Below are 24,996 nucleotides of genomic sequence, written 5' to 3' on the forward strand. Positions count from 1 at the left end.
GGAGCCAAATCTGAATGGCTTCCTGAATCTTATGTTTTCGGATCAAGGCAGCCTACAAAAAACTGACTGGGTAGTCTTATTTCTCAGTTTAAGTTGGCAGGCACTCCAGAAACCCAAATGTAAGATAGGCTACCTAAATGTGAAATGCAAGAGATGTCCCCTTTAAGTTACTATTTTTGTGTTTCTAGTTCCTAGTTTTCTATTTGAATGTATGGAAGTATGTTTTATCTTGTATTCCACATTGAAGGCCTGTCATTCTATTGCGTTAGAAATTCCATTTTTCCAATATGCTATGAGTGAAAATCTTGAAATATTTTGAAGTAATTATCAGTTGCCAGTCATCAGCTTTAACATCTGGACATTTTCTGAACTTTGACACAGAGAATTGAGTCACTCCAATCTATCTGCATGCAAGACTCTTGATTTAAATGTTTCATTTTAAACAGAAATGTGCTTGTGTCTTTACTCACATCATAATTTGACTATTTTAAATGGAATCATACAGAATAGTAGGTGGATGTATTGTGCTTGACAGGCTTCATCTCATGCTCAATGCACAGAAAAGAATCTCCAAGAATAGCAAACCACCCTAGATAGAGAAGTAGGACGTGTGGTGGTGTGATTCTACAAAGGATAATGCTTCCTCCTTCATTTTCTGCAAGGCCTTCATTCCATATTACGCAGGGACAAATGGGATATTCTATGCTGTTACCTTGGAAACAGGCATGTATCTGGTCCCTGTGTTACGAAGCAGGAGAAAATCATCCTTTATGTGCCTATAATGGCAGAAAAGCAGCATGGCTCTAATGTGTAATTTCTGTTTCACTGCTGGCGACTGGTTACTGTGACCACAGAGGGGATTCTCAGAGGGAATGTGTACTTGCATGAAGCCTCAAACTGAATCAGTGAAACACAGTAACCTGTTCATGTGCTGGTGATGATTCAGAGGAACCCTCAGTACAGCAGCCAAGGCTTCAGGAGGGTGACTGTGCAGAAGTCTCTGTAATTGTTAATGGGGTTAGGCAACTGATTTAGTGTCACACTTCATCATCTTCGTCACTATTATCTCCATCCTGGCAGAACAGTTGAGCACACTTTTTCCTTATAAATATTTATGAATTGTTCTAGATGACTCTCTTTGACTCAGGCTCCATGTTCAGAAGCCTGTGAAAACACGGCCTGCTTCTCTGAGGCCTGGACAGAGATCTCTCCTGCAGGGATCCACTGGGGGCAGACCTCACAATTTGTGAAATTTGGTCTCTCGCTCTGTGAATTCAGATCATTGCTGCAGAAACAGTAAACTCTCTACTCTGGCTGCGGATGTTTTGATGTGTTAGTCTCATTAAGTTATTGTTTTAGATTGGCCTTCTTAACCACACTAGCAGCTTGGCTCTATCGATGGCAATAACTGTCAGTCAGTCAGTCAGTCAGTCAGTCAGTCTGTCTGTCTGTCTGTCTGTCTTACTGTCTCTGTCTCTCTGTCTCTTTGTCTGTCTGTCTGTCTGTCTGTCTTACAGTAATGGAACGACTCTTGGATTGCCATTAAATTTGGTTGAGACATTACTGTCCCCCTCAGAATGAATTGTAATTACTTTGATGATCCTTCATTTTTCTTTTAGCGCCATCATCAGATTCCTATAAATTATATTTGTCCAATACTTTGGTTTATGACTACCTCAAAGAACTGCAGTGCCTGAACACACAGAGCCTCGTAGAGCCTCTAGCATGGCGTTAGGCTCTAGTTTTTATGGTCTTATTGAGGATGAACTCTTTTGTATGATTGTATGAGAATCTTTTTTGTTATGATTGCATTTCTGTTTAAATCTGATCTCTGCATTGGTGGAATTAAGTATTTTGATCCTTAGGTAAAAGGAGCATTTCAACAATGTAAAAAACTCTATTGCAACTAAAATTCCTGCATTCAAACTTACTTTAGTAAAAGTACAGTATAACAAGTAATATTATTGGCAAAATGTACCCATAATGCAGAGTGGCTCCTTTTCTATTACGTAAAAAAAGGTAGTGGAGTAAAAAGTACAATATTTCCTTCAGAAATGTAATGCAGTAGAGGAATAGCAGCATACAATTAAAGTACAAGAACCTCAAAGTTGTACTAACGTAAATGTGTTTCTACCACTGGATTTGTGGCATATTTGGGGTTACCTATGTTATGTTTATGTACACATAGGTGTACGTATGAGTCTTTCCTGGTTAAATAAAGGTAAAGAAAATCCTGTATCACCGTCATAATCATCATTCTCATCTTCCTCTCCTTATCATCATCAACAGCAGCGTCATTCAGAGTCATCACAAATACCATAATCTGACTGCATTTCACAAAAAAGAACGCAACCAACAGCCATCTTTATATTAATATATGTTTAATTCTTCTCCATTTTTATTATCATTATGTTTTATTTTCATATTTGCAAATCTTACAGGTCCTTTGTGCATGGACCTTTCATCACAGCACACACATTGGCACAACAAGATTGTTCAGAAATAGATAAATTCTAATCACACTTTAATAGCACACAATTTCATGACTTTTGCAAGGACTTGGGAAAGACATAACAATAACAAATTTGATCATTTTTTCCCTCTACTGAAATCAGAATTTGTAGTATGATGTGCCAAAAATAAAACATAATAGTAACATGGACATTCTCAATTCTCAAATAAACAAAGCATAAATAAAAAAGGAAATTAAAAACATGAGATATAACCATAAGATGTGCAGCAGTTAAATAGAGCTCTGATGAATGTGATGAGTTTTTTTTTCCATAAAGGTGCCTTTAAAGCACAATACTTCCCCTAACATGAAATAAAATAATCTCTGTCTTTAAATAAGAAACTGCTGACAATATAAAAATACATGGCATTGTACTGTAGTTCATTAAATAAACCAGCAATTCATATATAAAATATTATATTGACGTGTATAAAAATATGCCTTACAACTTTTTGAAAAGGGTAACAGCCGTAAGCTTTTTGTCTGCCACTTCAGAACACACAGTCGACCACAAAATTCCAACATATGTACAAACAATCAACTAATAAGCAGTCAGAACGCCATTTTGACAAATAAAATCAACAGAAGCATCCAGGATCGTATTCGTATGACTATTTTTTTCTGACTTGACTTATATATAAGATACTGTAAGATTCAAGCAGTACTTGATGGAAACACATACTCAAAAATAAATTAATAGAAATAAGAAATATTCTGTCAATTAGGTATGTTGATATCAGTGTATCTTTGGAGAGAGGGAGAGAGGACGGTGAGGGAGACACATTTTTCAAACACTTGTGTCACATCACCTGCGTAACAGTATTTCAGCCCACTGAGATCAGAACAAACACAGGCAGTGTCAGCTATCCTAAAGTAAAAAGGGAAATCAAAATCTACTAGAAAGCCAGGACAAGAGCCAGGGAATATAGAGACCATTCGGAGTAATACCGCTTTGGATCACTGAGGCAGTTCACGGAGCATTAATGTGAGCATGCAGCATGTCACCGGACGACGCAGAGGACGTTGCTGCAACTGTCGAACATTCAGGCAGATGTTGTTGCTGCTGCTGGACTGTGAGAGTGTGTGTGTCTTGCTTCTAGAGAGGACATGAACGTTAACTGGTGTATATTTTCCATAGGAAGTGGTTTATCCCTGCTACCTCCTGTCCAGGCAGTGTCTAGCACATGCTAAAGCCACCCCCTCTCCCTGTGCTCCTGCTCCTCCACCACCACCACCACCACCACCTCCTCCTCCTCCTCCTTCTCCTCCTCCTCCTCCTCCTCCTCCACCTTCTCCTCTTCCTCCAGGCTCAGAGCAATAGGACGAACTCATCCCTCACTCCCCATCGCATGGTAAAGTGCCATCCTCGCTGGCACGTGAGGGCACGGGCGTGCCGAGTTCATCCACGCACCAGCAGTTGCCACGCTGCATGCCCTTGGAGGAGCGGCACTGTGTGAGATTAAAAGACAGAGAGGGAGATTTTGAAAAGGGGAAAGGAGGGTGGAGATTGAGTGGGAGAGTGGGAAAGGTGGCGAGAGAGGAAGAGAGAGAAAATGACATGTCATCATAGCGCAGTACTGATTCTCTGAGCTCACAGCTGAGAGGCTCAGAGAGAGAGAGAGAGAGAGAGAGAGAGAGAGAGAGAAGTGTCAGTTATTCTCAGCCCCTGTGGTCACAGACAAATCTCCGGATGCACTGAAACAGAAAGCTGCAGTGGAGTGCAGCTCTCAGAAATACAAACAGTAACACCAAGTCAGTGTAGCAAAGACCCATTCTCACGTCACACAAGAGCCAATAAAGTTCCCGGCCGTCATATGTTTCATGATGTTTCAGGTGACTGTAACACCCTACCTGCTTTTTCCTGTAGAAGCCACGAGTGTCACAGTTGGGTATATAGATGTCACGGTCCGACTGGAAGATTGTCAGCTCGAGACCCCTCAGGACACTATTGAGCAGCTTGCGGCAGGGGGCCTGAAAACAGCAATGCAGAGTGTGACTTTATACATCACCAGAGGCAAAGATAGAGAGACCTGTCTTTGGAGTAGCAGTGGCAAGTCTCCCCTCAGGTGATTGTGTTGGCAGAAATCCTCTATGATCACAACACATGTCGATGTAAATCACAAAGGATTGGCTACAGTTATGCAGCATCAGAGCCAGAAGCAGAGAATGTGTATATTTATATCAGATGTCACATATTGTATAGCATTATATAACCATATTGTTACACAATGCTTTGGCTTTTCAGGTCACTGAATGGTTTGAAGTGACTGTGCCTTTTCTTGTCACTTTGTGAAATGAATCTGTGTCATCTTCGTCAATTATGTGACTATTATGTGACTACTACACATATTAGTTCGAAATGCTGCAGCTCACCGAGCTCGCAAAGTGAAAAATCTGTGGCGGCAGCGGCCGACTTGAAACTTTCCTGATTCTCATCATGCTCAATTAGTTCTGCCGCATAGCAGCACACACATCATGCACCATAATGCATGGCTTCAGGGCAGTGTGTGTACATGCCACTGCAACACCCCAAACAGCAGAGAATCTGTGATAATAACTCTATATAATGCAATGCAGCTCGATATACAACCCTCTCCATCACATATGATGTGTATTAATACAATCTTGTTTCATAAAATGCTTACTACATCTCAGATTTTTAGGTGACGTTTCATCAGCTTCACTTATTGTAAATTAAGAGCATGAACTTACTTTTTCAATGTCACCACCGTGTGAGGGATGGGGACCTGAGAGGAAACCACACAATGGCATGAGAATGTGACATTAAACCATCGTAGCTGCTAACATCAAACCACATTTTACAATATAAGCTGCATATATAATAAAACATCACTGAGCAACCACTCAGATGGGCTCTAGAATAGAATAGAATAGTCTTTATTGTCATTGTACATGTACAACGAAATTGAATGGGGTGGTCATTCAACGAGAGACCTCATTTCCATCAGTTTCCTTTTCAGATAGTTAATCGCAGTATCTCAGTTTGAACAGTAGATGGAGATCACTGCAATAAAAAGCAGCTTGATCAGGATGTAGGTGACACTGTGACAGTTTCACATTCATTCTAAATTTTCTCCAGAGAGGCTGACTTGTAGGACACATCATTGTCATGCACCCTGTCATTCAAATAGATGAAATACATAACACTGTTAGATATTTGCATAAATGCAGGGATATGCATCTTCACTTATACACCCTTAAGACTAAATAAAAGGTCTTTGTTTTTTGTGTGTTTTGTCATCATTTCTGATTAACAATGATTACAGTCCTTTTACAATAGTACTGTAATAACAATGAAATTTTTTTTTTTTTTTTTATCACAGTGACTCCAGAGGCACTGCTGAGCAGTATTGGATGCTTGAGGTCTGCAAATTCATCTGTGGTGCACACATGCATCCAGGCTTAAATGTCACACACTAATTGGCCTTTCTTTTTGTTGGTGAGTGACACAGCATCACATGCAATTCACAGCAACACAGGAGACACACTGTAAATACAATTATATGTGGTGGCTGTGCCACTGCACTTGTCTAGCCTACCTGCAGTGTTCATGCATGTATCTGTGTGCATCTGTAGGTTAATGCATGTACATGTGCATATGTGATTTCATGCACGTGTGTGTGTGTGTGTGTGTGTGTGTGTGTGTGTGTGTGTGTGTGTGTGTGTGTGTGTGTGTGTGTACAGTATCTTACCTGTGGGGTGGGGCCTCTCAGTGGGACTAGTCCTGCTGTGCTTGGCGCAAATGCCCCTTCCCTGCAACAGAGCCTGAAGGGGGCTGTGCTCCCTTGGTGGGGGAACACAGCGGAGCCCCTTGGCACAGCTCAAGGTGTACACACCACAGGGCTCTCCCTGGGCCAACACTGACGTGCTGCCAGCAACATTATGGTCCCTGGGGGGGCGACCTGCCCCCAGTGGATCCCTGCAGGAGGGACAGACCTTGAAGGGGCCCAAGCGGTTTGCCCCGGTCCATGATCCGCAGTGAGCAATCAGCAACAAAACAACGGTTGTTAAGTTAGAAAGGATAGGCATTTTCTGTCCAGGTCTCAGGTTCTCCACTCTGTCACTCTCTGTCACTTAAATGTGGCTGATGCTATTTCTGGATGTATATTTCTCCCTTACTCTCTTTCCCTTTCTCTTCCCTTTCCTCAGTCTTCTTCCCGTTTCTATACAGTAGCTTTCCTTGGTGCTTTGCCGGTTGAGTCCCCTGCAGTGCCAGAGGAGACAAATGGAGATCGAGAGAGACACAGCAAAGCACCAGCTTTTAAAGATCTGAAAGGCGGTGATAGAGAGTGAGTGAGTGAGTGAGAGAGAGAGAGAGAGAGAGAGAGAGAGAGAGAGAGAGAGAGAGAGAGAGAGAGAGAGAGAGAGAGAGAGAGAGACAGAGAGACAGAGAGACAGAGAGCACAGTTATGACACCTTCAGGGGCTGGGACTCAGAGAAAGAGAAAGGGAGAGAGAGAGAGAGAGAGAGAGAGAGAGAGAGAGAGAGAGAGAGAGAGAGAGAGAGAGAGAGAGGGAGGTGGCAGGGAGCGAGAGAGCAAGTGGGGGGTGGATTATGTTCCTTTCAGAAATTATCAAAATCTCTCCACCCTTTCCTGTTCTATACTAACACATACATCCAATCCTTCTTCTTCCACTCATGCTCAACATTACAAATGCGCAGTCATGTTCGGCTTTTTGCACTTTCTTTCTTATGTCAGAGACCTTTCTGGAATAACATTTGCCATGGTAACAAATACAAATGTATATGTGCCTCCATAATCCTCACCACTGCAATGCCATTTGCTACAATACATGCTAAACTGTGTGGAATCTCCTGCTTGGATCCTGTAGAGAATATTTCCTGGACAAACATGTAATGCTACAGCTAAGTTCCACACCTGAGTCTTTTTTGTCAAATTACAGAAACACATCAAAGTTTAGAGAATTTTGAATTAATGAGTTGTATGCTAAATAAATAAGTAAGTAAAGAAACAAAGTCAGTGATCTCCTGAATGTACGTTAAAACAGAAGTGTGACAATTTATGTAGCATACACTAACTGAAACTGTGCTTCAGCATAATCAAACCACTGCTGAGTCAGATATGTGATACATTGCCTCGGCAAGAAGACTAATCCAGTCTTTAATAAGCAACTTAACTCCTAGATTACATTTCAGCAGCTATCCGATATTAACTGACTTCATGGACCATATCACATGTTGGAGTGTGAGGGCAGTGAAGGATTTTGCTCACCAGTTGTTTGAATTGGAAGAGTAATCATCTGGATAATTGGTAGGAGAAGGAGAAGGAGGAGGAGGAGGAGGAGGAGGTGGAGAGCTCACTTTTGCAGGAATGCATATCCACCGGCCCGAGCCAAACTGCTAATAATCCATTGCTCCACTCAGCCAGGTAGGATTTTCTACACAGGTGGCATCTTCAAATGATCACTACTCAGCCCTTCACTTTCAGCACACAACACTTGATCTGTCATGTCTGCACTGTTCTGTCAGGTATTCTGATGAATAAATTATTTGTTGTTGTTGTTGTTGTATAAATGATGTTATACTCAAAAATAGATAATTATTTTTACTCTGAAGCAAAAAGTGACTTTGCAACTACTGCAGTTAGGATACTTCAGTAGACTGTGAAGTGTTCTCCAATCTCCAATTTTGGGTAGTTTATAAAGCCTGTAATTTTATGTTAGCATTTTAGTAATTCGGTGAGAAAATGTAGCTGAAAATGTTTTCTATTATAACCACAGATTTAAGGCATCAGCAACTTTATTTGTGCAAAAAAAATATAAGGAATCGTTCTGATTAAAGATATTTTATCCACACAGCACATTATGGCACTTTAAGAATATATGAGAAGAGAAATTGAAAGCAATGTCAAGGATCTGCACATGAAGATCATTGGTAGAGAAGAGGAATTCTTCTCCTATCTGAAGTTTTATGGTCTCCTGTGTTATCTGACCTTGCCTTGCTGCCGTGGGCACTCTGTGGACAGATGCAATGTGAACATGATACCAAAATACTGAATGACAGCATAACCAGAATTCAGATATTAATGACTATTAAAGACAATGCTGACCTGTAATGGTATCTCGCTACCTTTAAAATAAGATGGACATTTAGGTACACATAAAATGTGCTGTGTGCAGTTTGCCTCGTATTGGGTCATTTGCTGCAGCAGCAGTAGTACAGCCATGACAGGGCACACACACAGACATACCCACTGGTCTGTACTTCCCACTGGATTGCAGGGCTACATGAGGCCAAAATCTGCCATGCCATCAGCAGCCTGTTGTTCTGATTAATCTTGGCAAGGAAGGCAAAAATCACCTGCCGTCTTGTGTTCCCATCAGTTTGCAAGCTAGTCTGTTTCCACATATCAGTAGAATGTTCCAAGACACACGCCAGACCAACGGGGGCTCTCTTTTCCACACTGCCCTTGGGTCATTTTTCCTCCTCCAGTCACACAGTTTCTTCCTCCTCTCTGCTTCCCTATCTCAGGTCTATCCCAGCTGGCTCTGAATGTCTCTCTGCTGCCACTTCAACATAGAAAACGATAGCAACCAGAATCCACACAAAATATGTTAAGCTGTTCATATTTTAGTTTAGGATCATGAAAACAGTGGTTAAATGTAACTATGTACATCTACTCAAGTACTGTACTTAAAATGTTATGGTACTTGTGCACTTAAATATTTCCATGTTATGTTACTTTATAGTTCCATGTGGGTAAATATGGCAAATTGGAGCCAAAATAGGACACACACACGCACGCACGCACGCACGCACGCACACACACACACACACACACACACACACACACGCACGCACGCATCCGAGAGACAGGATTGGCTGAAAGCTTGTCACCATTTCTCAAAACGCGATGGATTGGCTACTTCAGTAACGAGGGTGTGATGTCAATTGGAAGCGCCGAACTCTAGCTAGTTTCCAAAGTTTTAATGACAAGCTATGGATAGCTGATGGATAAAAAAAGTGAGTTTCTGTCGTATTAGCCGCCTAGATAACAGGTAAGCGACTGACTAATCGATAATGACCTATAATAAATCGTTGTTCTGCGCTCCACTTTTAGGAACATCCATCCTCTTTGCTAAGCACCGAACCTCATTTTCAAAGCAAATTGCTAGCACGTTAGCCGCTAATGTTGCTAACCCATATAGCTTTGCGACTGAATTGACCCCTGGTCACCAACTGACATATGGATAATTAACGTTACATTTTAATTTATTTTCAAACTAACATTAAGCTGATAACCATTTTCAGTTTAAATGGCATCAGTTACCTGTCCGAACATTCATGCTAGCATTAGCTTCATCGTTAGCACGGTTTGTAGCTTCCAAAGCTTGGCAGCGTTAGGTGTAAACATTGGCACGCCCACCTTCGCCTTGTTGCGGCAGTTTCACGTCTTTTGTTTTTATATTGGTTCCATGTATTCCTTTAAATCACTTGGAAAATATCTAAATGAGGTTTTAAGAGAAAGTGGTACGCAGTGTGGAAGTTTGACGTGTTTGCTTTGCCCTAACGACATCATCCAACGTCACTGAACGACATCCCAAACCAAAAGCTACAGTTACAAATTTGCAAAACAGAAACTCAACTTTACCATCTTTTTGTCTGGATTGGACTGCACAAAGCTGTGAAAACTATATATAGAGATACTGTATATGAAGTCGAATTTATCTATAACCCCCCTCCCAGGATATATCTTGAGCATCCATACAACCACGCTCTGTGTTTGGAAAAAAAATATGTTGTGAGTTCTGTTTTTAAAATCAGAATCAGCTTTAATAGCCAAGTAAGTGTGAACACATACAAGGAATGTGACACTGGCTTTCTGTTGCTCTCAAAGTACATACAAAGAAATAGACATTCGGCTAAAAACAAGGACAACAAAGCTGAACTTGGTAAATATAAACATTTGACTAATATGTACAGACATACGTTTGTATATACATACACATACTATGTACATACGTACATACACTCTACACATGCATACATATGCAATATGAGGATTGTAAACTGTAATACAATAGGGCATTGCAAAAGTGCAAATGATGATAGAATAAATTAAGAATTATTAGTATAACAGGTTGCTTATATATCTGAGGTAGCTGGATATGACAGTATATTACAATGCACATTACAAGTGTGTATATGGCAATGTACAATGTGTTCATTACAATCAGTGCATAGAAAATGTATTTATTACAACAGCGTCATCATTGTGTGCGTGTGTGAAAGAGATGGTGTTTGTGTTCGGATGGCTGGTCTCGTGTTTCTCCGAGCAAATACATGATTCATTGGCACATGAGACAATGAGGCGAAATCATTCTGTCTTATCGCTGCAAGGAAATACAGCAAAGAATAAGGTCACATTTAATTACGTCACATGGGGGTTATATAAACATGTAGAGCTGATATGTCCATTATTAAAACTGTGTCTCAAGAAAAAATGAGGGTAATGGTGGTGTACAAAAGAACAGTAAACCTCTAAAGAGAGGTATGGGAGCTTGTTGTATGTCTTCATAACAGCAACACGCACAGGAACTCACTCATTGCAAAAACTTATTTTATCATTGAATTGTGTTTATAGAGGTTGTAGGCTAATGCTAGAATGATTTGTGTATCTGTTTTGTACCAGATTTATTCACATATGAACTTGCGCACACTTAATTATGTAAACTGAAATACATTTCAAAAAATGTAACTAGAGTAGGACTGGGCGATAGGAGAAAATCTAATATCACGATATTCTGGACCAAATACATAGATGTCGATATTGTAGGGTTGACAATTGTTTGTTTTTTTTACAATGAGATTTTAGATAAATAATCATCAATAATGTGGTATATAGTTTCAAGTGAAATTAAAGAGAAAAAAAAAGGATGTTTACATGCATGCACAAAAATTGTGTGATGTTAAAACAAATCTGCAATTCTTCAAATGCTATTCCCTCAAAATGTTTCACAACAGATTTTCTGAGAAAATTGAGTTAGTATGTGCTTATTATCAATTTAGACAACGTAATTGTATATCACGCTATCTCTTCAGCTTCTCAGTTTTTGCTGCTTTTCTAAGTCTTATGTGATTGTAAACTGGATATAATTTTATTTTATTTTTTTATTTTTTGGAACTCATATTTTATTTTCACCAAAATATTCCATTCCATACATACAATACAATTTTACATTTTTACCTTACACTTCACACATTTACAGCTGCTACAAAATACACAAATAAACAAGTAAGAAAAAAAAATTGTAATAATAAATGAGACAAAAGTATACTTTTCTTATTGCATTAGCAAACTCATTACAGGGCTCCATCTCTTTATAAATGTGGGTCTTTGTAGCCTTATTGCATATGTAATTTGTTCCATCTCATACAGTTCCCATACTTTTTTAAGCCATATATTCTATGTAGGTGGTTCCGGTTTCAACCATCTTATCGTGATACACTTAATAGCAGCCCCTAAGAGTATTTGTAACAGATTTTGGCTCTTCCCCCAAAACCTTCTGGGATTGAACCAAGGAGGACTACTCTCGGGTCTTTAGGGATATTTTGGTGAAACACTTCTCTCAACACTTCCTTCCAAAATGTACTCAACTTCAGACAAGACCAGAAAATGTGAGTGTGGTTCCCACTTTGTGGTCCACAGTTTCTCCAACATTTGTCTGAGGAGGTCAGGACCCACTTTGCCGTTATTTGTGGTGTCCGGAAATATCTCATTATAACTTTCCATCTGAACTCCCTCCAGATATTTGCGTTCGTCATCTGATGTGCCTCCCTGCAAATCTCTGTCCAGGTATCTAATGAGATATCTGCATTCATTTCAACCTCCCATTTCTCTTTTGTTTGTATAGTGTTGTTTGGGTTCATTAACAAAAAAGTTGAATATAACTTAGAGAGCACCCTTCCAACCTCATTTCCAGCTTGTAATTAAAAAAAATAATTCTTCGATTAGACTCGGATTTTTCACTTTTTCCCATTCTTTATGTGTTGTAAGAAAATGCCTCCGTTGTAAATATCTAAAAAAGTCAGTCCTTGGAAGGGTGAACTCCTGTCTTAATTGTTCGAATGACTTAAGCTCTCCATTATGAATGAGTTGATACATATAACACAGTCCATATTCAGACCACTTTTTGAAGCCTGCATCCATATGTGCTGGTACAAAAACTTCCAAGTAACCTAAACTGCCCGCAGATGAGATTTGCTTTCAAAGATTTTTAGGGTTACTCTAGTCCACTGCCCCATTTGGGTATTTTTAAGACTAACATCTAAAGAGGGCAGTACTTTGAGGGGTATTGGGCTGAGGCTCTTTTCAATATCAAGCCATTGTGTATATGACAAATCCTTAATCCAAGAAATTAGGGGTCTCAGTTGTGCGGCCCAGAAGTAATATCTAAAGTTTGGAAGTCCCACACCCCCATTTGGTTTAGCTAACTGCAATGTTTTTAATCTTACTCTTGGTCGTTTTCCTTGCCAAATACATTTTGAAACCATTTTGTTTAATTTATCAAATTCTTATCATTTCTATGGGCAGCATCTGGAAAAGATACAACAACCTGGGCAAAACGTTCATCCGTATACTCTCTACTCAGCTCTACTCTCTATTAGAGATAGAGAAAGTGTCGACCGTCTCTCTAGATCCTCACTGATGTGTTTGATTATTTTCTTATAATTAGCTTCATAAAGTTTTTCTGTAGATGGGGGGGGGGATAAAAATACCCAAGTATTTGAAACCATCCCTAGTCCATTTAAACCCACTGTTAAGTTTAACCGATATTGGAATTTGGCCATTAACATCCATAGCTTCAGTCTCATCCATATTAACTTTTCTTATATCCCGAATAATATCTGTACTGGAGAAGATCTTTTAAACGCGGTATTGTTGTTGCAGGTTCCGTTAAGAACATCATTACATCGTCAGCGTACAATGAAAATGTATGTTCTTCACCATTAATAGAGACAATCATCTCGGATGAGCTGGGCTAGGGGTTCAATACTGATAGCAAACAACAAGGGTAAAAGAGGACATCCTTGTCTACAACCCCGCTCTAATGCAAAACTTGCCGATATATGACCATTAACTTTGACTGAAGCCAGTGGACGTGAATAGAGTATCTGTATCCATTGTATGAAGTCTGAACCGTTTAAGGGTTTGGAGTGTACTGCCAAGACACTTGCCGTTAAAATACATATATCGCCGTTCAATAGAGAGATGGGCCTGTATGATTGGCATTCAGTAGGGTCTTTACCTTCTTTGGGTATTACTACAACAGTTGCTTCTCTCCAAGATGGTGCCAGTGTGCCAGATTGTAGAGCATGGTGATATGCTTTTAGTAGAAGGGGGGACAATATTTCTTTAAAACCTTTTAGAAAATTCATTAATGTAGCCATCGGGTTCTGTACTTTTATTATTTTTCAGGGATGCGATTGTCTCTTTAATCTCCCACTCCTCAGTGGGTTCATCTATGTCTTTTGCCATTGTCTCGGATAATTCAGTTAATTTAATATTTTCCAAAAAAGGACGTTAGGGTGTTAACATCAGAGAAGGTGTCAGTATTTTCATACAATGATTTATAGAATCCAGCAAAACGTTCAGCTATTTCATCCGGTTTTGTAATAGGATTAGGTGAGTTATTACTTTTTAGCTTCTGTACTATGTTTGACGACCGCTGCTTTCTCAATCTGAATGCTAATAGTCGGCTAGCTCTATTACCATGCTCATAATACTTCTGATTGGTGAACCTTAAATTGCCTTCTATTTTCCCAGTGACCAGATTATTATATTCCCTTTGTGCGTCTCTAAGATCAGTTAAGAGAGTAGGATTTTAGCTCTGCTTATGTTGTTGTTCCAATTTTATAATTGTTTGTTCTAGTTCCTGTTGTCTAGCATCCCTCTTTTTCTTTCTGGCACTTGCAAAAGAGATAATACGACCCCTGAGGTAGGCTTTTGCACAGTCCCATAATATAAGTGGTGATATTGCTGGGGAGGTGTTGGTGTCCAAATATAATTTAAATTCTGTTGTGATGAGGTTGATGAACTCTTTGTCATTAAGGAGAGATGCATTTAACCTCCATTGTCTAGGTGTTGACTTATGTCCTATGTTCCATGAGAGTTCAATAGGTGAATGGTCAGAAATAGTCATTGGTAAAATCGTCAACTCAGCTATTCTGTATAGTTCAGCCTTGGGGGTAAAAAAAATAATCGATTCTGGAATAGGATGCATGCCTATGCGAATAAAATGTAAAGTCTCTATAATTGGGGTATTTGCTTCTCCATGCATCGACGAGTCCCAGTTCTGTAGATTGCTATTTTAATGTTTTACTCATTTGAGAGGGCATAGTAGTGGAGACTGGCTGTTTATCTGTACATTGTGAAATAACACAATTGAAATCTCCACCCATTAGCAAGGTCCCAGAGCTATGCTGTGTTATCAAGTTGAAGACTTTTATAATGAAATCTGGGTTGTCCTCTTTTGGAGCATATACATCCATAAAATGGAACCATTTAACAAAATAAATCTCCCCTCTGTATCCTTTATGGATTGTGGCCAAACTAAAGTTGACTTGTTTATGGATCAAAATGGATACACCTTTCTTTCTCCCCGATGGATGAGATGAGAAGTACACTTTATCAGCCCATGATTTCTTTAATTTTTCGTGCTCCACGTCAGATAAATGTGTTTCTTGTAGAAACGCTATCTGACACTGAAATTGCTTCAGCTGACGTAGGATTTTAGTTTTTTTACCCCATTCAAAATATATAAATTAAGGGGAATTACTTAAATGCATGAGGAGGTCTGGAGAGAAGGCAGGTCTGAGTGGTTGTAATAGGAGTGAGGGAGGGGGCGGAGGAAGGAATACAAATTGAAAATGAGAATAACAATTAAAAAAAATGAATGAATAATTAATAATGAAGGAATAATTAAATAACCAGCAGCTGTGAGACAAAGCCATAATAGCAATACTAGGCATTAGGATATTGTTGAGTCTGTATTCAGGAACGAACTACTTCTCTCACCGTTTTTCTTAACGGACAAAGATCCCAAGGGGAGCACTGGGACCAAAACAAACAGAGCGGGGAACTCTCTTGGACTCAAGAACATGAGTGTCAAGTTAGTTCTTTGGGACCTAGTCCCAAGCTGCACAAGGCGAACAAGCAGCTATGTAAACTGTTCTCTATGCTAGATATCTATTAGGCTATAGTGTGTATTAGTAATTGCCTGTGCTTATAGATCCAGATATGGACAGGGGTTGTCATATGTTCACTACACCGGCTCCTACAGAACCACACTGTAAAATAAAGGCAAGGTATAACAACGGCACCACAAATTACATAAATCCCTAACTGTTTCCTGCATATAGGGGATAGGCATGTTCAAAGTATCTAAACTAAAAAGACACACAGGATATAGGATCAGATTGATCAACTGAGGACATTGTGGGCCTACAAAAAAAGTAAAGTAAAACTGTTAAATAAACCAGGTCATCCTAATTGGGAGCCAAATAATCAGATTACTGTAAATAAAATGTACTCATTTCGACACTTTGATCAACCGTGCGCACCTGTAACCGCGACGCACACACAAACACGTGCACATACACATACTGTAGTTATATTCTCAATGTGTCGCTACGATCGCGCTACCTTTCCTACATGACAGATTAATCATAACTGTGTATGGATACGAAAACGGAGAGTCAGTATTTCAGAAATGGAGTAGGTCTTACTTTATATAAAGGCTCAGATACTTATCAACGATGTTCTTTTCCCACCAGGTTAGAGATGGTGGGAGACCTTATCAGGTCTCAGACTCTGTCCCTGGGATTATTCTCCTTTTCACATAGTCCATCGCGTCAGCCGCATCCCGAAATTCCTTCTCCTCTCCGTTGTGTGTGACTCGGAATCTGGCTGGAAAAAGCAGACCATAACGGACTCCTTGTCGTCCTCTGAGTAGTTTTCGGACATCCGTGAAGGCCGCTCTTGCTCTGGCTACACTCGCTGTATAATCCGGGTAGATGGCCGCCGAATTTCCGTTGTAACTCAGCGGGGCGTGATCTCGAGCTCTTCTTAAAATCTCCATACAGTCTCAGGTATGGTCTTCCGCTTCACGTTTAAGAGTGCTCACCGTGGTTTGAAGGGAAACAACTTCATCCGACCATGTTGAGAGCCCCCACCTCAATGTCTCTGATATTTCCTCTCATTTGCTCAATTTCGGACCGGATGGCAGTGGTGGTGTTTACAATTTCAGATTTTACCGCTTGTAGTTCACATTTTAGTGTGTCAAAATCGTCAGCTAACGTGTTTTTCAGTTCCTGCCTTATCGCTGTTGATATATCCAATCTCAGAGAAGAGAGGATGTCCGACTTTATCACGTCCAGATCCATGCTTGTAGCTCCTGGTTTTGTTTGCGCAGCAGGTCGGTCGGGGTTACCTTGAACACCTGGTGGCGAGGCCTCGGGCCTTGTACTGGAGGAAGCGGAAAACTTATGTTTTTCGGAGCTTTGCCGCCATTTACAGCAGCGAAAAAAACTGATATCAAACGCTGATGGTTGTTGATGACAGGGGTATATGATTTAAGTAGTATTTCGTAGTTTGGATACCGTTGAAACATCAAATTATTAGCGGCCCTGCAGGAGCGCTCACAAACGCTGTCTCACTCCATATCTTGCGCCGCCCCTCCCCGATATAATTGGATTTTGAACAGTTTGGTGCACAAAGTAAGCATTTTATAGACCAAACAATGAATCCCTTAATTGAGAACATCATTGTTAGTTGAAGCCTAGTTGAAGCTAGTACCTCCATGATGATATGTTGAACTTGCCTCTGTGCCCTCATCGGGGCTTCATCTTGATTTTCATACAAGAAATGTATGAGAGTACTTATCAGAAACAAACTTAACAACTATTGTATAGAAGAATCAGTGGTACATGGTTTAGAGGAGCTGGGTAGTTGCAGTGTTTTATCCCAGAAAAGTTGTATAGCCCGGTGGCAAGTGTCTTTTTTTTAAAAACACTACATTAAGTCAGTGCTAAAAGCTAACTGAAGATATTAAAAACATGGCTATATATAACTTATAGCCCCCCCCCCCCCTCCCCACACACTGTTCTGTAGTTTAAGAAAAAAAAAATAAAAAAACTATATCTAAGTTTCCAACCGAGCCGCCCCACTGTAACTGTATAAATATATTAAACACTAATTCCCAGTGGCTTTGGCCCGGTGGGGGCAACTTTTGCACTCGGGGAAACCCATAGTCTTGGCACTGTAATTCAGTTTCCTCCTAGCTGTGATTTTTCTTCATCAGGCAACAAACAACCATGGCAGAAAACATTGCACAACCTGCTGAACGTGTGGTCAAGTGCCAATTTCTTTTCACTGTCCCATGTTCTTAATTCAGATGGATGACCTCAACGTACTACACCACAGATGCCTCCTGAATCTGAGGCGTCGAATCAGAGATATTGGGGATGGGCGCCCTGCACAGGAACGATACATGAGGTTACAGAAGGATGGAGACACACTCAGGTCAGCCTGTTCTCGAAATTATGTGATTATGTGGCTTTGTTGGATTGGGTTTATATAGAAAGATGCTTCTGTGTTATATTGTGTTTGTTTCTCTGTGTTGGTTTCCCATGTGCCAAGTCATTGACGCCCTTTTTATAATGAGCGTCAAAACGTGTGTGTTTATTACGCATTTCAACATTTTTCCTCTGTTGTGTATGTTTTGCCTAGCAAGATATTGGGTCAGAAATTACTATTTTATAATCATTCTTATGGGCTATGTGTTTCTTTTCATTTAAAGCTACATTGTGTAAGATTTTCTCCCATCTAGCGGTGAAATGGTATATGACAACCAACTGAATATTACTTTCTAGCCCCTCCCATTCCGAGCGTGTTTTAACTCCTACGGTGGCCGTATTATTCCAAGAGTGTTCCTGCCAGTGTAATAATAGTTTTACGTTATTTTGGTACCATTTCATTGCTAACATCAGCTATCAGGTTCCCAAACATATGCAAGCTAATGTTAGTAAAGTATCCGTGCTATCGTTATTCTGTGTACTGTACGAGATTAATAGTGTAAAGCAATGTTTACAGCGTAGGAGAGAAGCAACGGAGGTTTGTGTTTTTAATATATTTCTCTGAGCAGTATGAACAATGTCAATGAAACCGTAATTAGCTCTTAGTATCTCCATTGTTTACATGCAGCTGTTCTAGCTGTAGCTAGTCTGTGTTACAACTGCACATGACGTGAGTTGTCTGCCAGGGAAATCACGACACATATGATTACATTTATGTTACAAGGTAGACAATCCTTTTTCATCATTGACGCGAGGAAAAGTATCCTAGACGTCGTTCTAGCGTTATGCACAACCATGCTATAGTTAGCCAAGAAACTATAAAACTTCGAATTTACACAAATAGGCTTCTGTGTCCCTTTTTAAAATCCTTGCTCCTTATGAGCTCTTTCCATCTTGGAAAAGCCACTCCAATATTAACTTTGGTCTTGTTGCTTTGCCTGTCGCTTTGTCGTTTTTAATTCTCTTTTTAACTTCCTTGGCGACTCCGTTACATGTCCTCGAGAATAGGCTTTCAAATCTGCCGGCAGTCGCGAGTAATCTTCTCCCCCTCCCTGGCATTCGTCACGGTGCCACTGAGTGTAAAAGGGCGAAAGGCGGAGGTATGTCCCTCTTTGGCTAATGTATTTTAAAGATGGAGGCGCAACAGGGCGGCCGTCACTCGAGCGACTCGCCCGTATGTATTCTGAATGATTCTGAATGGCAGATTCTACGCTTACGCGAATACTTTGATTAGTTGGTGGAAGTAATTACACACGAATGATCACATATTTGTGAAAGAACAAAGTTTTTTTTTTTTTGCTAAGAATCAACTCAAAAAATTACACAGTGGAGCTTTAAGAAAGAAAAGGCCTCAGAAGCTATTGCTGTAAAGAACATCCTAAAGGTTTAGCATGTTGCTAAGCCAATGAACAGGTGCCCTGAGCAGTTGTGGGACCTTGCTCAAGGGTACCTCAGCAGTGCCCAGGAGGTAAACTGGCGCCTCTCCAGCTACCAGTCCACACTCTGTAATTGGTCCGTACAGGGACTTGAACCAGCAACCCTCCGGTTCCCAAGCCAAGTCCCCACAGACTGAGCTACTGCCACCTCCTTATTTAATTCAGCTGCTTAATACCGATTTGTCCTTATACGTCTCCAGTTCTCTCTTCCTCAACAAAATATCCCTAGCCTGGATGCCAGCCGAACTTGGCCCCGCCCACAACATTTGAGTTCTGGAAGTTGGGTCTGGACTTGAGCCGTTGTGGAGCAACTATGCTCAAACCAGAGCCGTTCGGACCAATCAAATTGTCAGGGCGGGTTTTATACGATGATGGACAGATGATCAACAGTAACGTAATCAACCACGTCACGTCACGAAGAGCGCTTGGGTTGAATTTGTTTACAACAAAGATGGCTGCCGCCGGAGAATTAAGATGTGTAGCTTCTGCCATCGCGTCTGTTATAGAAGATATCGACAGCGCATTCATTTTAGAAGAGGAACAGAGAACCGCGATAAAGGCATTTGTCGATCGGAAAGACGTTTTTGCCGTCCTTCCTACGGGATTCGGCAAAAGTTTTAATTTATCAGCTGGCCCCGATGGTCGCTAAGAAGATGGGGGGGGTCTATCCAATTGAGTGCAGAGGCATTTTCTTTCCTGGTTCGGTTGAAACACGCCCCATAATCGCAGCCCAATGGAGCAGTATCAGACTCATAGTCTGACTAGAATCTGAGTATGACGACGTCAGGCTAAACCATCCCTTCTTTTCTTATATAAAGCTGATGGACATCATATCTTATAAAACTGTAACAGCCAGTAATCATGTGCATGTCATTTGATATATATTTCTCTAATCATCCAGCTAATGAGAGGTTCTATGTAATTGTTTATAATGGGTACATATTTTAGTCTCATTTCTGTTGCACATGTCTGGTGCATCTGATGATTATATTGATAGTGTCTCGACAGTCTTTTGATGAAAAGATGAGGCCGTTCTTCAAGATGTTTCTGATTGTGCATGCAGCACCTATTCAAAGTCACCCATTGTTAACCTGTAATTTCTTCTCTTTAGTTACCAAGGGAACTCCGAAGAGGTGGGTTGCTATGTGGCAGGCCACCCTTTATCGAAGGGAAATTGCTACTTTGAGGTAAGGCTCATTGATGGTGATGCTGTAAATCAGCGTCTGACATTGTTATTGTAACTGAGTTCTGATTGAGTTGCAAGACCTGACCGTTGGCTTAGTTCAACTGCTGTTCTCTAACTGTGTTGCTTTTTGTGCGTCTACTTTGTTTGGATATATGGTAATCGTTCAAAAATAAGAAGACTGTTTGTCCTTTGCACAATCGTTCATTTTGAAATGTTGGGGTGGGGGATTATTCACAATATGATACGTTTACCACATACCATCACCCCTGTGTGTGCCCAATATTGCTTTACCATCCAGCCAGCAATTTTATCCCCTGGAATCCCATTGCTGACAATTTTCTTAACTTCATATTAAATCCTAAGCGCCCCCCTACAGTCCCAGTTCACCAGTGCAAAACCACTACCTCAAGAATGTCCGAGCTGCAGCGGAATGAGGGATAGGGTGTGGGTTAGGCGGTATCTTTGAGCACAAAGATTAGTCTAACACACAGTGTTTTCAGCAGACAGGCAGGCAGACTGGCAGCAGGAGAAACTATTGGACATTTATTTGCCATTTATTTCTGTTTCAGGCCATTCTAATAGTTCTTATACATACAGGAGAAAGGTATTTTGGTTATTTAGCACAGGAAAGTTGCAAGAGTTCAGTCATGAATTGGGTGCAGAGGGTTGCAGTGTGTAATTTATGAGCCAGCTTGTTTGTTGATGGTGCACGTCAGAGCAGGCCTTGTGACGTGTGGTTATGAGAGGGCAGGTGAGGCAGTTTTTTGGCTTTGGGGCTATACATTATACTGTGAACCTGCGTCATTCTGCTGAGCTGCAAATAGAGCCAGACAGGACCATGCAGCATCAGTGTAAATTATTTTCTTCTTCCACTATTCTTTTCAGACTTCTTTCAGTTTTTGAAGAGAAGCCCCACTTTAGACATCTGCTCCAGTGAGATTTTGATCAGGCCGACAATGTGATTTGACGTTATTTGTGGTGTCCCAGATTTGTGCCAGATGTGACATTTCTATTAAATGTGATTTCAAACTCTCATCTGACCTCAGGATCACTCCCTCTTCCTCCCTAGCAAGAACATCTTAACGATAACAACGTTTATATTCAAATAAAAATCACATTTGCAGCCTGATAGATCTCTCTGACATTTAAACGAGTGGATTTTAGTGTGGTCATTACCCAGAGTTTTATGCTACATTGTTCTCCACTGTGTGACGCATAGGCTGTCAGTTTCCCAGATCTCTCAAAAATTTGGGAGCGACTATTCTGATAAAGGTCAGGCTTCTGTCGACGTATGCGTCACTGCTGTCCTCGTGTGTCTCCTCGTTCTGCTTTCGCAAGGAATCCATTTCACCTCTGTCACCGCTGCTGCACTTTCTCCAGTTTTCATCATCTGTCTTCCTCAAGTCGAGCTGAACATTCCACTTGTTTTAATAGATTTATTCGAACAGAAATTCATATCAACATAACTAAACGGCTCATCAGTGAGCACATTCCTGCTCTTTTCTTTTTTTTTTTCCATCTCACATGTATTTTAGCTTTTTTCAATCATACAGACCCAAATAGTATTTTAACAGTTGACATGTGGAAGTGATGACCTGCTAAGAATTTAGTTATTTCACCAAGCAGGGGTATAGGAGTATTATCCTTTAAGTGCAAGACTGAAAAGGAATCGGTCCTGGAATTTTTTGTCGGAGAAAACCAAGAAGTTTGGTATCACATCACATGAGCTGTCATGCAGGGCCAGCGACTTTGGGGGTCTGGGCTGAAGACGGAGGTAGAGAATGAGGGAGGCAGATAAAGTGGGGAAGGGGAGAAAGACATGCGAGGAATGATACAAAGGCAGAATATTTAGACGAGAGAGAGAAATAACCAGGAAAAGTCACTGACAATGACAAAGGATGGGAACAAATGCAGACTCATTATTCTCCTGTGTTTGCCTGCATTACCTTTCACCTAATTCTGCTTGGTAGAGTGTGTCATTTTGCTCCGATTGGACTGAACTAGCAGGCTGGCGTCATGTCAGAGGGGTGGAGGTGGTTGTGGAGGTTTTCCCCTGAAGCCACCGGGGCTCTGGAAGAGGGAGGTGTGGGTATAAAATGTTCATGCTACAATTATTGTGGCCAGAAATATCACAGTAAACGGTATTATCATGATAATCGTCAAACTTTGCTGGAATTGCACCCACCCCATGATGGTCTTGGATTTAATTAAACCTAACAAACTGAACAGTGAGCTGTATTTTTCAGCTTTGTTAGACATCAAATATACTAAAACACCAGAGACAGCTGACTGAAATTTACTTTAAATACAGCGCAGTGGCTGTGTCTCTTAGAATGTGTGCAGCCATTTAAGTTTTTGTACATGTTCTGATTTCTTTTGGGTGTAAATAGTTGTGAAAAAACCACAAAAAAATTCCTTATTTCAGTATAAGGTAGTGTTTTGTTGCCGGTATTTTGGGGTTTATGATCTAACCCACCTGTCTATAAGACTTTCTAGAGTGCAAGTGCATTGTAGTTAAGTGTTTCCTGCTGGGTGTTAACAGTTTAAAAGGCAGAACTTTAGAACATAATAGAGAGAGACTGCGAAACCGTAGTATAGTGCTGTGTTCACGGTGCCCTCTGAAAACTGTGTTAATCACAGTAATGACGGCAATTGAAATAGCTGGCGGTATGCAGTAAAACCGGTACACCGGCACATCCCTACTCTGGACAGCTTAACATCCGCACAGGGAGTCAGACTCTGGGCAGACAGAATGAGGGCTACGAAAGGCAGAGATTTACTAGGCGGCTAGACTTTTCCCAAGTCTGGTTTTTCATTGAGGGTGAAGTTTCAACAATATAAGATGTGTTTTGATTTCTGCTCTCTGCTGTAAATTCATGCTGTTTTTCTTTTAGAAATACCTTTTTAATTTAACCCACATACGATCTATAAAGGCCTCCTCCAAGCGCGGCAGTCGTGCCACAGATGCAGTTACTGTGTGTGTGTGTGTGTGTGTGTGTGTGTGTGTGTGTGTGTGTGTGTGTGTAGGTGACAATAGTGGACACAGGGGTGAGGGGGACCATTGCTGTGGGCCTGGTGCCTAAATTCTACAGGCTGGACCACCAGCCTGGCTGGCTGCCATATTCTGTAGCTTACCACGCTGACAACGGCAAGTAAGTCAAACCACAGTCAGATATTCACTACAGTACAGCATTGGTTTCTTGCATGGTTTGAGAAAATGGATTGTGGCCTGTTGGTGCTGCATCCACATATAACTACATCATCCCTATATCATTCTCCTCAGCCCTTCCTTTTTTTAGGGGTCCAAGTCTGCAAGAACCGGCGGTAGCAAGAGCTACGCCGTTCGCACAGCAGGGCTGTGGAACCCTATTGTTTTTCTAAGGATTATTATTCTTCTCCGCCTAAAACTCCGACTACAGCCTAAACCGTACAGGGTGGGGGGGGTTGCCATTCAGGACTGGTCCGAAACTCCGCAAGGACCTCAGGCGCAACAATTGACCCACTTCCACCACTAGGTGACGCTATAGCAGGAAAAAACGCATTTGGCAATATAACTCCCACACAGTACACCGGACATTCAAAAACCATACATCCACGCGTTCCCTGGATCCAACTGAATCACGTGATATAGGCCACGCCCATTTCCGCCTAGACTTTTATGCGCGAAAAATCGCAATTTATCAAAAACCTACTTTTTCGATCTCCTCCTAGACCGTGCGACCGATAGGCACGAAACTTAAACCGTAGCATCTCCAGACCGACCTGACAAAAAGTTAATACAAATAATTTTGATAGGATAAAAATTGCGCATATTACGCACAAACAAGTTTGTGTAGCTAACTATGAAAACACCAACTTTGCCATATCTCGGCCAAAATAAATGCCATCAACGCCACACTTTAGATTCTTGTTTGCCATGACCCTCTGGAGGACACCCACGCGTTTTACGAAAATTGGTCACTAGGGGGCGCTACAAGTACAAAAAGTTTATACTCACGGCACTTGAATCAAGCTGAAACACATGATATAGGCTACGCCCATTTCTGCTTAAAATATTTTTCGCAATGCGCAAAACCAACTTTTTCGAACTCGTCCTAGGCCATGCGACGGATCAGCACGAAACCTGGTACGTAGCATCTCCAGATGGACCTGACCAAAAGTTACTCAAGGAACTTTGCTACGTTAAAGTATGCGCATTTGACAACCAAACAAATTTTCCTAGCTAGCTACCACACACATATCAT

The 24,996-nt window shown here is 40.9% G+C and overlaps 2 protein-coding genes across 4 annotated transcripts in view; one reads left to right on the top strand and one right to left on the bottom strand.

Annotated features, from left to right (window-relative positions):
• Positions 1–3,775: 3,775 nt before the first annotated feature.
• Positions 3,776–6,932, bottom strand: igfbp6b (insulin-like growth factor binding protein 6b). Its single transcript, XM_078255880.1, has 4 exons — positions 6,226–6,932; positions 5,225–5,259; positions 4,364–4,483; positions 3,776–3,961 (listed from the first exon to the last, which is right to left on the bottom strand). Exons 1-4 carry the CDS (start codon positions 6,560–6,562, stop codon positions 3,848–3,850), a joined length of 606 nt encoding a protein of 201 aa, XP_078112006.1. The 5' UTR covers positions 6,563–6,932; the 3' UTR covers positions 3,776–3,847.
• A 2,488-nt stretch (positions 6,933–9,420) lies between these two features.
• Positions 9,421–24,996, top strand: part of spryd3 (SPRY domain containing 3) — a 60,749-nt gene continuing 45,173 nt past the window's right edge. Inside the window, exons 1-4 of one of the 3 annotated variants that reach the window (XM_078255883.1) lie at positions 9,421–9,552; positions 17,950–18,077; positions 20,678–20,753; positions 23,780–23,904. In XM_078255883.1, coding sequence (XP_078112009.1) covers positions 17,950–18,077; positions 20,678–20,753; positions 23,780–23,904 — 329 coding nt within the window. In that variant the 5' untranslated portion in view covers positions 9,421–9,552. The remainder of the gene's footprint in view (positions 9,553–17,949; positions 18,078–20,677; positions 20,754–23,779; positions 23,905–24,996) is intronic. The other 2 variants (XM_078255881.1, XM_078255882.1) reach the window with 2 other exon arrangements.

Source organism: Sander vitreus, chromosome 7 (assembly GCF_031162955.1).
Source record: "Sander vitreus isolate 19-12246 chromosome 7, sanVit1, whole genome shotgun sequence".
NCBI lineage: Eukaryota > Metazoa > Chordata > Actinopteri > Perciformes > Percidae > Sander > Sander vitreus.

Coding starts and splice junctions, on each gene's coding strand:
- igfbp6b (XM_078255880.1), bottom strand. CDS start 6,562: ATGCCTATCCTTTCTAACTTAACAACCGTTGTTTTGTTGCTGATTGCT. Junction 5,260..6,225: donor TGAGAGGCCCCACCCCACAG/GTAAGATACTGT, acceptor GTTTCCTCTCAG/GTCCCCATCCCTCACACGGT. Junction 4,484..5,224: donor ACGGTGGTGACATTGAAAAA/GTAAGTTCATGC, acceptor TGCTGTTTTCAG/GCCCCCTGCCGCAAGCTGCT.